At 41.6% G+C, this 16,401-nt stretch overlaps 2 protein-coding genes across 6 annotated transcripts; one reads left to right on the top strand and one right to left on the bottom strand.

Annotated features, from left to right (window-relative positions):
• Positions 1-601: 601 nt before the first annotated feature.
• On the bottom strand, positions 602-5,258 carry nmrk1 (nicotinamide riboside kinase 1). Of its 5 annotated transcripts, none has more exons than XM_068566407.1 (9): positions 4,868-5,234; positions 3,673-3,830; positions 2,722-2,812; positions 2,575-2,623; positions 1,897-2,065; positions 1,657-1,728; positions 1,441-1,547; positions 1,191-1,342; positions 602-1,107 (listed from the first exon to the last, which is right to left on the bottom strand). In XM_068566407.1, the coding sequence occupies exons 2-9, from the start codon at positions 3,699-3,701 to the stop codon at positions 1,027-1,029; spliced, it is 750 nt and encodes a 249-aa protein (XP_068422508.1). In that variant the 5' UTR covers positions 3,702-3,830; positions 4,868-5,234; the 3' UTR covers positions 602-1,026. The 5 variants fall into 5 exon arrangements, with proteins under 5 accessions (XP_068422508.1, XP_068422509.1, XP_068422512.1 ...); XM_068566408.1 differs by having other exon boundaries at positions 5,092-5,231; XM_068566411.1 differs by lacking the exon at positions 3,673-3,830 and having other exon boundaries at positions 602-1,101; positions 1,259-1,342; positions 5,092-5,258.
• Positions 4,845-13,658, top strand: ostf1 (osteoclast stimulating factor 1). The gene is made up of 10 exons (XM_068566412.1): positions 4,845-5,001; positions 8,773-8,819; positions 9,868-9,918; positions 10,189-10,252; positions 10,344-10,397; positions 10,526-10,633; positions 10,948-10,997; positions 11,816-11,894; positions 12,131-12,229; positions 12,537-13,658. Exons 1-10 carry the CDS (start codon positions 4,968-4,970, stop codon positions 12,593-12,595), a joined length of 645 nt encoding a protein of 214 aa, XP_068422513.1. The 5' UTR covers positions 4,845-4,967; the 3' UTR covers positions 12,596-13,658.
• Positions 13,659-16,401: the final 2,743 nt, after the last annotated feature.

Below are 16,401 nucleotides of genomic sequence, written 5' to 3' on the forward strand. Positions count from 1 at the left end.
AAGCGTTTGGGCTGGATTAACTGGGCAAAAGTGGGGGAAAATGTATTTAAGGACCTTCCCGAATGTCCCAGATTAGGTGCATGTCAGATGTAAGGAGATGATTTAGTATTATTCTTGTTAATATGATACTAACATGGTGCATATTCCGAAAAAACAAGTGCTTCTGAATCAAATTACAGCAAACTATGTGACGCAGAAGAAGAACAAAAAGGCTGTAAAATGTTATTCCAGTATGTTACAGGCTGTTTATGGGTCTTTGAATATTATAAAGCTGCCATGTGTGCACAGAGTTTAATGGGAAGTTGGAAGTGAAAAGGTCAACAGGGGCCTTGGGGCATGTCAGGCACACATTTTATTTAAATCGGTTTCATGATAATAAAGTAAAAATAGTTTTAGAAGTGTTAACGTGTGATTTCTCTCCGTATCTCTTGCTGGCGGTGAGAGATGAATAGAGCTTTGTATTCGGGTGAAAAGTCGGTCACTCGTCTGCCTCCAGTTTATCAGGATGAACCACCAGGTGGAGACAAAATGATACAAATTCACAGTTGTAGTCTTTGGCAAAAAATACATAACGAAAAATGATGCTCACCAAACCACACCATGCAATTATTATTGTTTAATATTTGTTGTATATCCAAAATACGAGTGAAAACTGACATTTGACAATGATGCACACTTCATGTATTTGTTTAGCTGGATTTACATCACGAGTTAACGCAACATGTACACACTATGTACATGTGTATAAGGACAAATCCTTTATGCATCATTGTTAAAACAACGCAGTGAGATATAAGACATTGTGATGTCACATTAGTCAACTTTATGTCGATTGTATTTAGCGCCAACGACAAAAACGTCACATATTTACATTTCTCAGAGTGCGTCCTAACTTTAAAATGACTTAAAAGACTCAGTCTTTACAGCGTCAGTTAATTATCATACACAGGTTTAAAAATAAAATCTTTTCAGCCGTATTACCTATCGTAAGTATTACATCGACATCAACACTTGGTTTTGGTCCCTTCAGTGACACATTCGTCTAAAAGACGTACTTTCCTGACATCTGCGGGCGCGGCAGCAACTTCGGACCGGATCAGTCTTCCTCTGCAAACGAAACACACAAAATGACATTAGTTTGAGTATTTTAAACTAAAAGAGTCTTGAAGACTTAAGTCACAGTTTCATACCATTGAATCCAAAACAAGTAATATGGATTTGTTGTCCATGTATTCGTTTAATATCGTTTGCCACGCACCCCTCAGCCTTTTTATTTCCTGACGAACGTCTTCATACACGTCAGCCAGCAGTTCTTCTTTTGGCTTCAGTCCATCCAGAAACACTGAGAAAAAAACAAACAAACAGATAAAATCAGTCATTTTCATCTCGATAACCAGTGAATGTGCTTCGGTGTGCGGCATCTTTTGACTGGATCCTCACAAATTTCGGACCCCGAGCTCTCCATCTCCTGCCGGTTTTTCAGGTGCATCGGCCACACGTATCCATCAAAGTACCCGGGAGGATCGGGGGGCGTGTACACCCTCAAGCTGTCAATCAAAGAAGGGAAGAACTTACCCATTCTGCAGCTCGAACATAACTTAATGTACAAATCAATGTATTAAAAAAAAGGTAGAAGCAGAAAAGACAAGTGGGCACCTTCGTCTCCTTTTGCAGACGTCGTAAGGTATTTCAATGGAGTATCTTTTGTAAAACAGCTCATTCAGAGGCCTGGAAAGGTAAAAAAAAACACAAGTTAGTCACCGCATTAGGACCTAGAATACCTCATGATTATTGCTATTGTTAAGAAGAGAGATGTTTTATCAAGTTGCATAGTTATTTCTTGGGAACTTTCTGATGATAAACTGTAAATTACAAACTTTTGAACCCCCCTCATACCGGTGGTTGAAAATGAGGAAGCCCTCCACTATCAGCACAAACACTTCCTCGTCCTCTGACGGCGTGGCGCGCTCTGGGTTCAGGCCTCGCCGGCGCAGGAACGCCTCAGGATCTCTTCGCCACGAGTCGACGTCGCTCATCATCGTGTCCATGTTCAGCGCGTCCAGTACTTCAACAGAACGCAGCGAGAAGGAGTTTCTTTGCCCGCTCACCAAAGTGCATTTTTAATCACTACATCAGATGAAAGTTATCAGCTCAACGCCGAAGTCCGGTTCCAGCTTCTCACATCTGAGAGTTTTCTGTTTTTATAACATTTGAATGGGACACTGGAATTCATCATTTTCACTATTTTAGGATATTTTATAAGGGTCTAAATAATCTTACGAATAACTTGTAAAATCTCTTGTGCAAGAAGTTTTCACTTATATAAACATATTGGAGATTTACATTTATCTGCCGGCCATTTGTAGATTTTCACAACCTCCCCAGGCGGATAAAACTCCCAAATCCCTAGAAAAAAATCCCAAGAACATGGCCGCCGTGTTCCTAATTGTATAGCTCCTTGCATCCCCATTCATGCATGAATCTATCCTCCATTTTCAGATGGATGAATCGACGGCCTACAGCCGCACCGAAAATGTCTTGATGTCGAGAAGAGACCGTTGAAAGTGTCCTTACTGTCATATTGCTTGAACCCGTTGCTGTCCACTGGTACCACAGAATCATCCTGGAGAAAAGAGCGTCCACTGTGATCACTCGAGCTCTGTAATACGGCAGAACTGACATCGTGTAAAAAGGTACGATATGGATTTGTTTAGAGTCTACCTTGAAATATGAATCCTGTGCAATGAGACAGCTGTTGGGTATCTGCTGGTGTAAACTCTTGGAGAGAGTAGATTTCCCACCATTCGTCACCCTGAAAGAAAAAACAATGCGCAGATATGTCAGTTGCTGTATGTGCCAGACAGTAAAGAATAAGAAATTGCAGTACGGAAATGTTTCCTTTTTTTAAACAGTAAAAATATAGGTCGGAGAAAATTTGCAGAAAACACACATTTAAGGGATCCTCATCAAAAAGTGCTTTGTTTATGTAAAATAAAAAGACCTTAACAAAACAAAAAAATCAGTCTGCAGTAAGCTAACTGTGACATAACTGTTGCGTGTGCATGTATACACAAGTGAAGCACTGCTTTCAACCTGGTGCGTTAATATTTGACAAAATAAAGTAAAGAAATCCTTCAAAGAGTTGACTCTACATCAATGTGTGCATCCTGATGTAATGCATCTTGCAGGCCGTGTGCATGAGCCACTTCTACTGAGCGTCTGCATTTACAAACAAACTAGGATTTCAAAGAATTCACTTGTAATTTTCTAACGCCTCGACACTTGTGTATAGAGTGAGTTAGTGTCACAATAAACACAAACCTCTCATGAGTCTCTGTGCTCCAAAACACCTCTTATCATGAGTCTTTTCTGCCACATACGCTGTCACGCGCTGAACTGACCCGATGACGTAGCCCAGTGTGAGGGGAGGGGAGGGTTAAGGGGGAGAGTGTGCATGCTGGGCTACATACACAATAAAGCACCGAGAAGCATTTCAGCGTCTCGAAACTTACTTGTTAAATGTATGCGTGAAGCTGTGGCAAAGAGTTCCCTTCATGTGGTGTGAAAACCATGCGAGCGAAATGCTGTCTAAGCCATGTGGAGGAGGAATAACTGAAGGAGAACAATACAAGGCATGCGGTTTACACAGCAACCTCCTCGGGACTTACTTACCCGCCGACTCCCACGACTAGTGTCTTCATGTCAGTGTTTGCGAGGATTACCGGCTCGTGTGCAGACTGAACTACAGGGCACAGGTTCGCTGCAGAAACTCCGGGACCCACTTTACTCACGCTGTTCCGCTACTGGACGCTCGTGGTTCGCTGGTGGAGCTGTTACGTCAAAAGACCGACAGTACACGTGGTATACAGTCCAAATCAATAGTGTTACGACATGGTGAATCAATCAATCTATCCATCTTTTGTATTATCTGTAGATAGATATAAATATATATTTCTTTTTAAAATGTATTTTATAGTTAAATGTCTATTGTTATTGTTGTTGTTGTGAAATGTTGAGCACCTTCTGCCAGAAAAATTTCCTTGTTTGTGCAAACTCACTTGGCAATAAATGGTTCTGATTCGGATCTCTCATTTTTCCATCTATCTATCTATCTATCTATCTATCTATCTATCTATCTATCTATCTATCTATCTATCTATCTATCTATCTATCTCCATCCATCTATCTATCTATCTATCTATCTATCTATCTATCTATCTATCTATCTATCTATCTATCTATCTATCTATCTATCTCCATCCATCTATCTGTCTGTCTGTCTGTCTGTCTGTCTGTCTCTCTGTCTTTCCATCCATCTTTCTATATTTATATCCATCCATCTATCCTTTTCTTCTATCTATCCTTCTTTTCAATCCATCTATTCATCTATTTATATTTCCATCTATCTTTCTATATTTAAATCCATCCATCTAGCTATCCTTCTTTCCATCTATCTATCCTTCTTTTCAATCCATCTATCTATATATCTATCTATCTATATTTATATCCATCCATCTAGCTATCCTTCTTTTCAATCAATCTATCCTTCTTTTCTATCTATCTATCTATCTATCTATCTATCTTTCCATCCATCTTTTTATATCCATCCATCTAGCTATCCTTCTTTCCATCCATCTTTCTATATTTATATCCATCCATATAGCTATCCTTCTTTCCATCCATCTTTCTATATTTATATCCATCCATATAGCTATCCTTCTTTCCATCCATCTTTCTATATTTATATCCATCCATATAGCTATCTTTCTTTCCATCCATCCATTCATCTCGCTATCTAAACGTATTTCGCTGCGCGCATGCGCGGCAGAACTTTTCCGCCTAGCTGCGCAGCGCTACATGCACTCACTTCCTCATTGGCAGCAAAGTGTCCACACACCCACGACGCCTGTGACAGAAGTTGAACGCACCGCAAGGTTTCGTTTCTATTTCATCTCTGAGCCTCGCAAATGTCGAAGCCACCCCCCAAGCCGGCCAAGCCAGGTAAGAGCCCCCCGCTGCGGAGGTTTGTCCTTCTTCTTTTAAACGGTCAACTTTCAGCTTGTTCCCTCTCGCGAGGACTAGTTTACACACCTTGTTGGCGGTGCGTGAGCATAAAAATGGGCGGACGGTGAGCACTCCCAGAGAGCGAGCGAGAGGAAGATATACAGCGATGAAATGCTGACTTTTGTCGTGAGTTTTCTGTTAAAAAAGTTCATGTCACAGTGGACGGAAAGCTCATGAACTCTGATTCGCGTCAACGTGCGGAGCGCGCGCGTCAGTTGAGCTGGTAAAAAAAAAAAAAAAAGCCTCCGCCGCTGATTGACAGGGGGATCCGGCTCTTTAGCTGCAAGGCCTCTGTGACTTCCCCATTTCCATCACTCACTGCTAGAAGAGTGCAGTCACCGTGTGGCTTTTTTAGGTCGTAGGTGAGGAGGTGACAGTGAGAGCACGAGTTTAATGACAGCAGATAACTTCCTGGCAAGCTATTCTGGTATATGCCTCCTGGATAATTTACTTCACACATTAAAACAACAAAAAAAAAATACATGTTCGGTGAATTCATATGGTTTGTGTGCATGACTTTGAATAGGAAAGTATAGCATTTACCTTGTCAGAGTTTTTTCTGTGCAACAGGTGTTATTACAGGTGTACAAAAAGAAAAGGAGCAAAAACATCTTCACATTCAGTTAAACACACACAGAGCTTGAAGGCTGCAGATTAGCTTCATATATAATAAGCCTACATTGATTAAAACCATACATTTAAGTGACGTATATGCTGTAGAGTATATATTTTTCTTTTGGTGTTTTCTTAGTTGAATATACTAACGAGGAAGAGACAAACAGAAAAATAATAATCATCATAAGCTTGAGTTTGAACAAACATTACATTTTTAGTCCACCTTCACTGATATACACTAAATGAAGTGGACGAAATAGTAGAAACTCACCAAAATGTCCACGCAGTTGAATCAACACTTTTCTAAAAACAGTTTTAAAAAACACAAACTTCCCCAAGGCAGGATTTATATTTATTGCATGGCCAACGTGTGATGCCTATAAGGTGTACTCACTAAAGTCACATCCATCAGGCAATGGCAGGTGTTAAAGAAGAGAAGTCAAGAGTAACTTCAAGAATCAAACTCGGCACATTGTTAACAAACGCATGCAACTTTCAATACATTTTTATTTAGCTTTTTGACTGTTTTAATGTTTTCTTAACTGTTTTTTAAATCCTGTTTTTATGTGTAGCACGTTGAAGGCGTGTCGCGTTTTAGCCCGCTGGCTGTGGCCCACCGAGGAGGAAAACGAGAACAGTAAAACTAAAAAACGACAGTAAAACTCATACTCGTCAACCCTGTGACAAACACACCTGGTTGGGACGGCAGGTCCAGTCCCCTCCTGGATCGTGAGCAGCTTGCAGGAGAGAAATTAAGGACGTTATGTATCTCTACAAAGAGCAATGACAACCTTTTTTCTCTAGTGGGTTCTTGAAGAGCTCTTGAGCTTATGTCCCATGATACCTTTTGTTTGTTGTTGTTGTTGTTGTTGTGGTGTTCGAGGCCACTTACACCCCTGAACAATGTAAGCTAACTTACAGGACCAGGCTTGTGACTTCATTTTCTTTGTGTTACCTTCTTTTCTCTAATTAGTACTTTTATAAGAGGATAATCGTGTCAGTTTTGGGGGTTAACCAGGAATGCAGAGAGCAAGACTAGAGATCTGTGTGCGAGCCATATGATCTCCGTTCTTATGACTCCTGGTGTTGTATTTTTGGAGACTTTGACAGGTTTTTGGGGGTTGGGCTTTTTTTTTTGCACAGGAATGGGCCAAGACTACACTGCTGGAGTCGCTCTCGCAATGAAATAACACAGCTGGAAATTATCAAAAGCCCACAAGCAACATAAAACACACGGGCAATGTTTTGCTCGCTCTCAGGAGATTTGTTTTCTTTGTATTTTTTCTTGCATTTCTTTAGCTCGAATGAGTCTTCGTAGGAGCCTCCAGGCTTTTTAAAATCCAGAAGGGAGCATGGACGAGTCGGCACAGGCCTCGGTGTGTTTCAGGGCGACGTGACCGGGCCTGCAGAGTCGACGCGGTGGCCGCGTCGAACAGAAGCCTCTCTCATTCTGAGACACTGAGACAGTGTGCTGGCGAAACAGCAAACCTGGCCGACAGCAGAGGGGAGGAGCAGCTCTCCGACGTCGAGGCCTGTTGGCTCAAGCGATCGCCATTTACCAGACGTTTTGTCTCCAGAATCTGATGCTTCTCGTGCATTATCAGCACACATTTAGAGAGAGGCCTTTCACGGGTCAGCCGTGTCTTTATTACACTTTGTTCAAAGTCGAGCTTGCGAGGATGTTTCTTTTTTTTGTCTCTTCCCTTTAAGTAAATCCAACTCTAAGAAAACAAAAGAGGAATACACAAAAATACATATACAAACAAAACATTTTTTTTAATAATGTAGGCTAATTTGCAGACTTCCTCCGTGTGTGTGTGTGTGTGTGTGTGTGTGTGTGTGTGTGTTTGTTTGTGTGATATTGTGTGAAAGCATTGTTATGGACATATCCAATAAGGCCCTGCAGAGCAAGACACATCTTTGAAAGGGAAGTAAATAAACAGTGAAGCACTCAGTGATGTTTATCTACAAAACCAATGCAAATCAGAAAACTTTAAACGTTGGCTCTCAGGGTATCGAGCTCATTAGTCTGTTTAGTAAACCTTGCGGGTATTTAGCGAATACACAGTACTGCACACAACTTCAGCCATCGTTTAACTTTCATCCCAGAAATCAGGAGTTGGTAGATGTGTTAAAGTACTTGTGACATGTGGCAGTGCTTCTTTAAGCTCCTGCGTTGGTCTCCATGAACTAGTTATTGGCTAAGACCGCGTTGGTAACTCGTTGTGTGCCGCAGCACAGCCGACATTAGGGGGATGTGTGTGTGCGTGTCAGTGAGTGTGTATCAGGGCAGGTTGCATTGCTCAGGGAGGACCACATGCTGTCATGTCACATGCACATTGAGTCAGTTGATTGATGATGCTGACACTTTTCTGATTTATTTAGGCGGCAACTTACGCTTTTGAAAGGTGAAGCCAATGTGAAAGTGCCTTACATTTTGCATCCTTTCAATCAGCCATCAAGGTCACCTCCAACATATCCAAAATAAATAATATGAAAGGCGGATCTCACAGAAGTCTGTCAGAAAATGACTTCACTTCTCTTCTTCTCACTATATATTTTTTGCCTTGGTAAACATTTTGAACATGAGTTTATGGTCTCAAGTCTTCTTCAATTCAGCATGATGTTCATTTAGTAATGTATGGTGCTATTTAGAGTTTAAACAGAGCATAAAGCAGGGTAGACTTTAGGGCGGGGCTACCTTGTGATTGACAGGTCTCTACCACGGCGTCCTCCATCTGTCTACTTTAGCACTAACACTCATCGTGTGTTGTCAGCTTATGAATGTTGGCTATAACATTTTTGGTCGCCTATAAAAATGTATTTTCCGGTGTGAAGTTGTGCTTAGCTAGCTCAACCCTCTCATGGCGAAAAAACAAAAAAAGAAGCCCAGGATCTGCGCTCGCCTGCTGGCTCATTAAAGTAAAACTAAGCAGTTTATTGCACAAAGCTGTTGGGTGGTAGCACGTGTGGTTTTCATCTCACTTTATATATTCATATTGACTTGTTCCCCACTCTTTTGCATACAGGGATGAAGTTATTATCTGTAAATATTTCGTCTGACACGATATCTCTTTGTTTTCTCTCGACTAGGCCAAGTCAAGGTGTTCCGAGCACTGTTCACCTTTGACCCCAGAACGGTAAGAGATTTATGGCCTAGACGGCATCCATTAACTTGACGTACTCGTCCATGGGTTTTAATAAATAAAAAGACTGTTAACTCCCGTATGTGAGCATTTTAAATAAAATTTACTGTGCAGAATAAAAGCCACAAAACAATCCCTGAATCAACAAGGACCTGAATCAACTTCCACGTGCACGCAGAGTCAGTCATTCCAGAGAGAGGGCGTTTCTATCGGCCGTTCTACTAATGCAGATGTTTGTTCACCTCCATTCAGGTGGTAGAAGCCAGATCCAAAGGCGGAATATCCTGCAGGCAAAGTTGCTTTTCCAGCATTGGCACTGACCTCCCTACTACGCAACGCAACCTATAAATAGGACGGATTAATACAAAGACTAATCTGACAATAAACATGAGAAACAATGTCGGTGTCAAAGAGAAGCGTTTGCAGAGGTGGAGGAGAACACGCCGCTCATAGTTTAGCGTGACATTTTTTTTTTCCCATCTCTGATATTGTGGCCTGCAAGCACCTCCAAAAAGTCAATACATCAGTTTGAAAAGAGAACAGGATTGTGATTCAGATAGAAACTCTGATAAATGCCTCGCGATCACCATCGCAATCTGATTCTTTGAAGCGTGGTGCATATTCTTTGTAGCGTGGTGCATATTCTTTGAAGTGTGGTGCATATTCTATGAAGCGTGCTGCAATACAATTTGTTACACAATGATGCCAAAAACAAACATCACTGCTGACTACCCCACTTTAATGACTTTGTCTATGAATTACCAAAAAACTACAAGAAAAATGTCCATCACATTTATCATCTAACTAATAATAGCAAACCACTGAAAGGAAAATAATAATTCCTTCTCCACTAAACTGTCACTAATCCCTCTTTTTTTATGTCAACCACATTGAAATTTAGCAGTTTCGATGAGTTCACTTCGTGGTGAACCATGAGGAGGGGAAACGGGGATGAAATGCAAACACACAAGAGTCTGTAGTAGAATACTGCAAATGCATGAAAACCACTAGATTAATCTCCTCGTCTTGTTTTTAATCTCAGCCCGACGAGCTGTTCTTTGAAGAAGGAGACTTCTTGTACATCTCGGACACAGTAAGTAAAAAAAAGCCTCGGCGCCTTTTGCTGCCATCTTTCCTCTCCATGTCCCGTCCAGTCCGAACCTTACTTTGCACTTCTTCTTCCTCTTTCTTTGGAATCTCAGTGTTTGCACTCTTTGCATTTTTTGTGTTTCGATTTCCACCTTTCGGTCACAAAAACGCCTCAATTTGCTTTTTAACGACGTAACAGTTTTCCTTGCATTTTATTTGTGTCTCTACTCGTTTGCCGCCTCTCTTTTAAATTGAATTACTGACTATCCCCCAGAGTGACAGTAATTGGTGGAAGGGCACATGTCGAGGAAGGACGGGACTCATTCCAAGTAACTATGGTGAGTGAGCAATCGAGACGGACAGACTTTGATTAACCGTGACGGTGAATCTTTAGCTAAGGCACTAATAGTCTTGGTTTTGTCTTTCTAGTGGCGGAGCAGGCGGAGTCTATCGACAATCCAATGCACGAAGCAGCCAAACGAGGTGCGACTGCTATCTCACACACACGTCTGTTTCAACGTGATGTCTAATTTATTTTTTGCCGACATTGTCATCAAAGGCATTCCTTCTCCCTGGAGGCGTCGTGTGCTCATATTTGTTTATTCAAACAGGCAATCTGAGCTGGCTGAGGGAATGTGTGGAGAACAAGGTTGGCATCAACGGGCTGGATAAAGCGGGAAACACTGCCCTCTACTGGGCATGCCACGGCGGACACAAAGGTTCAAAACATGTTCAGATTTACCTTTTTTATTGTTAAACACAGAATGGTTTCAGGCCTTCTTTTGACAAACTGATTGCGTACAGTACTTTGCTGAGGCAGTGTGTCATGTAATCCCATAAATCTTGAATTGTGTCAGACTGGCACTATTCATTTTCCATGAAGTACATAAAAACAGGAACTATGAAAGTGTTCCAGTTCTTCTGTGTTCCTCCATTGGTTCCCCACGTGACTGTTATGTGATGCATGTCGAACTCTTCACTCAAGCCGTTGCTCAAAGTTCTCTTTTTTTTCTTTCTTACCCTCCTCTATCAGATGTGGTGGAGGTGTTGCTAAGCCAGCCCAACGTGGAGCTCAACCAGCAGGTAGGTCGGGTTTAAAAGCTCAAATTCAGGCATGAAAGTAGATGAACTGATGCGTCAAAAACACAGAGATCTTGTTACCTGATTTTCCTGTGTAGGGGTGAAAACATTGTGCTACTTAAGGAATTACATTTAGTGAGTTATTCACAATATTCTCTAAATTATCTCTACAATTCTTCTATGAATGTTACTTTAACTCGTTGGAAACTGTGAAACCAATTATGACCTCCTTTTCCCAGTGTTTTTTAAAAAGATATTTTGATTGTAATTATGATCAACCAGCAAGATATGAGCCAGAATCCCCCAAAACCGCCTCCTTGAGCGGTCAATAAGGCACCTTTTTGGAAAGATTAGGACTTAAAGAATCTGAATCTGCAACAAAAATCACAATAAAACAAAGCATTGACCTGTTTGGAAGGAGTTTCAGTCAAAAAACTGTCGAAAAATTACATATTTTATGCCAAAAGATTGTCTGAATGGGGCATGCTCGGACTTAACATTGATGCAGGAAGATCTTCGCGCACGGTTTCCGAAAAGTTAACAGCTGCAAGAAGTAGTCCACAGGCTTCGTGGTCTATAGAGGTCCAGTGAGGGTTTGTGATTTATTTTGATGGTAAACTGTATTAGTACAGCTCTTTTCTAGTCTTCTATAAAGCACTTTCACTCATTCATACACTGATGGGAGGGGCTAAGGTTCCACCTAACATTCACACACACTGGCCCCAGTCGGCCGTCTGTACTTCAGGCTTCATACAGTCGTGGTCGGGGTCACACACGTCTGAGTGCTCGTTTGTGGCTGACGTCCATGCGTTGTGTTTCAGAATAAACTCGGGGACACTCCTCTTCACGCCGCCGCCTGGAAGGGTTATTCCGATATTGTGGAAATGTTGCTGACCAAAGGTGAGAATCGAGCCACAGACTCGTGTTGAGAATTTCGGGCCGCCGGGGGTCATCTTCTTCGTTTGGAAGAATATGGAAACGGCGCAGGCGGAGCAACAGAGATGAAGCTCCTTCTGGGGTTTTTAACTCGAACCATAAAAAGAGAATGTGTGGTTCCAAATGAATGACACAATGCACAGCTGACTGTCCAGTTTTATCAATTCAGTGTGTGTTTTTCTACTTCTTGTTTGTTTCAGATCCGAGGACGGACATCAGGAACAACGAGAATAAGCTGGCCCTGGAGATGTCCACCAACCCGATGTGCGCTTCACTCCTCAAGAAGAAGCAGGGAAACAGTAAGTGCAGCTGCCGCTAGGGGGCAGCCTCGCTGCACCCACACATACAGTATCACTGAGGCAGGCCACACACTAGTATGTACTATGTGTGTATGTGTGTATTATAGTATAATGACAATGCTGGAGAGGAGCACCAAAGGTCAGGAACTGTTCAAGGATCATGAATGAGACTCTTGACACAGTGATCATTTTTTTGCAAACGACGCCACAGACATCATGATATAAAGTGCTCCGGTTTTGCAGATGCATTAAAGCGGTGAAGTATTGCAATATTCACGTCATCAATCATCCGTTCCTCTTGTTTCAGACATCACACGCACACTCAGCAACGCTGAAGAGTATTTGGACGACGAGGACTCGGACTGAGCCGCCGCTGTCCAGACATCACCCCCGTTCTTCCCTTTTGGGTTTGTGTGTTTGGGAGATATTTGCTGCTCTCTTTCCAACTGTAACTCCATTTTAGTTCCATTATTCCCCACTCCGCATCACCTCAGTGTCAATTTCAAAACTTTGAATCGAGGCGTTTCAACAGTTCACCAAGTGCACGTCAGCCTGCCGGGGGGGGGGGGATTTGTCTCGATGTTGCACACGGTGGACCGAGGGGAAGGCCAGAATATATATATATATATGTCGTAACGGAGATGGACGCCTAAGCTCTAAGAAACACATTCCAAACGTACAGATTGCATTGAACCCGTTTACGCTGGGCATTAAAGTGCCAGTGCAGATTAAAAGATTGGTCTACTTCGTGTCTAAATTGTAAACGCTCCGCTTGAATCACTGAACCGCACAATCAACCGCAAAGGATTTGGAAATGCGTTATCGCTTTACAGCTTGAAGCGCTGTCGCAATTAGGCACAATTTAGTTCTGTTTATGGACATCTGGCAGGCGGTGCAATGTTTGTGTCTAACCTCGATATTTTCTCTTCTAATGGGAAGCGCTGAGGGACCCAATGGGACGTTTTCTTATCTGCTTGGTCAGATTAAAGGCGTCAGTAATGTGCATAAACGGGCCTAATAGAGGGCAATGTGTCTGTACACTGTCTTGTATGGCTGCAGTATTCCTCACCCTTCATTATTTCATGAAAGTCACCTGCACTGCAAAAGTTTTGATCTATTACTGCTTTTAATGATCGGTTCAGTTTAATTAAAATAATGCATCCCCTGTAAAACACTTTTAATTTACTCTTCGTCTTTCAAGTTCTGGTGGTGTAACTTCCACCCTGGGAGCTATTTTCTGTTTGTTTTGCTGCTTTTCCCACACATTTAATATATAAATATGTTAAAGTGTGACATAGAAAGTGTCTTTTGTTGTGTATCAATGTGAACATACTTTAGTCATCTGAGGTTGTGAATTTCTTAAGATGATTTTGTTCTAGATTTCCATCTTCTCTCTCTTTTTAATCTACAATAAAAGATTTTTAACTTATTGCGAGTAGATTTCTTTTTCTTTTACTTTTAATGTCCGGATTCTTTTCTGGAGATTATAATGAATTAGCCGAAGCTTCTCAGAGCGAGTCGAACGCCTCCTTACTGAGAAAGTGTGCAAACAAACCATTTCCTAGTGAAGTAGTACCACAGGCGCCCGCTCAGACACGACGTGGCCACAGTGAAGCGACTCTGCAGCGACTATAATACTGGTATCACAAAGGTAACACTTGTGTAGGATTGGCAGAGGTGTGCAAAGTCGTGCGAGTAGTAAATAGAGATGAAAGATGTTCGACTTAACAAAACTGTGCAAAGGCAAGATCTTAAAATGGGTACGTTTGGATACAATCTGTGCCGTTTGAACCGTTCTCAGCTGGTCGTACCATCTAAACACAACTGTTTTGCTCTTTATTTAAACAAGTCAATCACATCTCTGCACGTGTGCCCGGCCGAAGAATACCTCCCAGGGTTTATACGGTAATGCGCGCCAAAGAATACTAATACAAGGTATGAAACAAAAAGAAAAAGTCTGTTCAAAAGTCAAAGAATTCCTTTATTACAAAGTCAGCATGTTGATGATGTTCCAAAGAAGGCAGAAGGGGCAAAATAGATGTGAAGACAGAAATACAGCAGGTCTCTCGTGAGGGATTCAGGTACATGCTACATCACTGCCAGGCCAGAGGGATGGAGGGAGAGAGGCCCTTCACTCTTAAACATCTCTTCCTCAGACTTAACAGACAGGAATGGCTCAAAAAATATATAAAAATTCACTCTCCATACTTTGAGTACAGACATGGAAGCAACTGGTATTTATCAAAAGGAGCCCGAGCTCACTACAAACCACTCAACTGCCATTTCAGGTCATTCTTTGTGTGTGTGTGTGTGTGCTGGTAACTAAAACAAAACACACACACAAAAAAAAAATGCAGTTATTTCTCCTTCGTCGTCATCATCCATGTCGGGAACAAGAAATCTGATCTCTCTCTTCACTGACAAGAGGAAGGAAGCGACTCGTGGAAGCGTCGAGTATAAAGTCACAGAGTGAACTTCTGCTGTTTCTTTTTTTTTTTTAAGCGGACAGATTTTCACCAGATATATAGAACTATATATTAATTTTCAAGAGAATGTCGCCAAACCAGTAGGCTTACGATATATGTGGAATAAAAAATAAAAAAAATGTTTTCGTAACGCGGAATAAAAGCAAATCACAGCCGGAAGGACAGAAACGACTCTGAGCTCTCCGCCCTCCAGTTCAGTTTTTCTCTGAGAAGAGCAGCAGAGAACGAGGACGCCGGCCCGTCGACAAGGCACGTCTGAGCGTACAACGTATTCATGTGACGATAAGGCCTTTTCTCTCTCACACACACACACACAGACACACACACACACGGCTGTGGTCATCATTAAGACTGCAGGAAAAACCAAGACGGATCCAAAACGATCCCTCAGAATCACATTAGTAATCACTTTTATCATTTACTTTTGTTTTTTCAAGCCAAACCTAAAATGAGAAAAAGGTTTTAAATCAGCTGACATATCGAAAGATCCGCTGACATATCGTCTCTTCTTATTCAATTTTATTTATAAGAAAGCCGCTGATTTCTTTAGCTATGCAACGATTTTTTTCCCCCAACTGGACAGCAACAACATGTTGCTCCATGTTTGCTAAAGACTCAGATGAGACATTAATTTGTATTAAGGTACAAAACGTCACCCAGTTTTACGTTCCTTGTGACGATAGGACCTCTTCGGGGGTGGAAATTTGATGAATTCTGGAGAAAAAAAACATGATTGAATAAATAAAATGAGGCACTGAACAAGAGTCCCTTCTCTCAAAGGAAATAAAATCAGATATAACCGCAGCAACAAAATAAAAAAGGACGTGGATGGGTGAAGGGAGGGGAGCGTCTGCTGGTATTCAGACCATTGAAATGAAGACGATAATACTGACGGATGATATCTCACTACGTGATTCAAATTATTGCACATTCAGCAGCGCTGCGAGTTTCATCAGAAGGAACCCTGTTGCTGAAAAAAACCTCCAGTAGTGTTTGTGGTTTCCGTTGGCTCGAGTAGCGAGCGGTCGTCCTTTTGAAAAGACTTCGATGTTAAACCGGCCTGAATATTCCAGCAGATACGATACGTTGAAAGTCAGAAAAGACGCTCGGGTCGTGTGTCCGTGTCCACAGCGCGGCGACTGAACGTTAAGACCTTTTTAGAATCACGTCAGAAATGGGAAGACATAAAAAAGCCTTTATATAAAAAGTATTCACTTCATTGTACTGGACAGACAAACTTCAGCCTGAAAGTTCACTCTTCACCTCTGAAACTGTTGGAACTTAAACTGGAGCTTTCAACCATATCCTATAAATAAAAATGTTAATAAACGGCGTCTTCTCAAGACGATCGTGAGGCAGTTCAAAGCTCCCCAAAATAAAAAAAAAGCGGGTTAAGGTTAAGATGTTTTTGTGAAAACACATTGATCTAAAATGTGTTCATGCTTCGGTTCACCAGCTTTTAAAAAAAAAATAATTTGGAGGGCAAATAATCTATTCGTGATACACCTTCTTTTCACATTGACCCCTACAGAACAAAAAAAAAAAGAAGGTCAAGTTACACAAAAACAAAGATTCATATAATTTAAAAACGCAGGTGGAGAATCAGAGTGTGTGGAAGAACGATCGCAGACGGCTCGTCTCGACTTTAGCGCCCGCTGCCGAGGCGTCGAGTGAGGTATAAAACAA

Source organism: Clinocottus analis, unplaced genomic scaffold, assembly GCF_023055335.1.
Source record: "Clinocottus analis isolate CAN_PGR_092001 unplaced genomic scaffold, fCliAna1.0.p SCAF_7, whole genome shotgun sequence".
NCBI lineage: Eukaryota > Metazoa > Chordata > Actinopteri > Perciformes > Cottidae > Clinocottus > Clinocottus analis.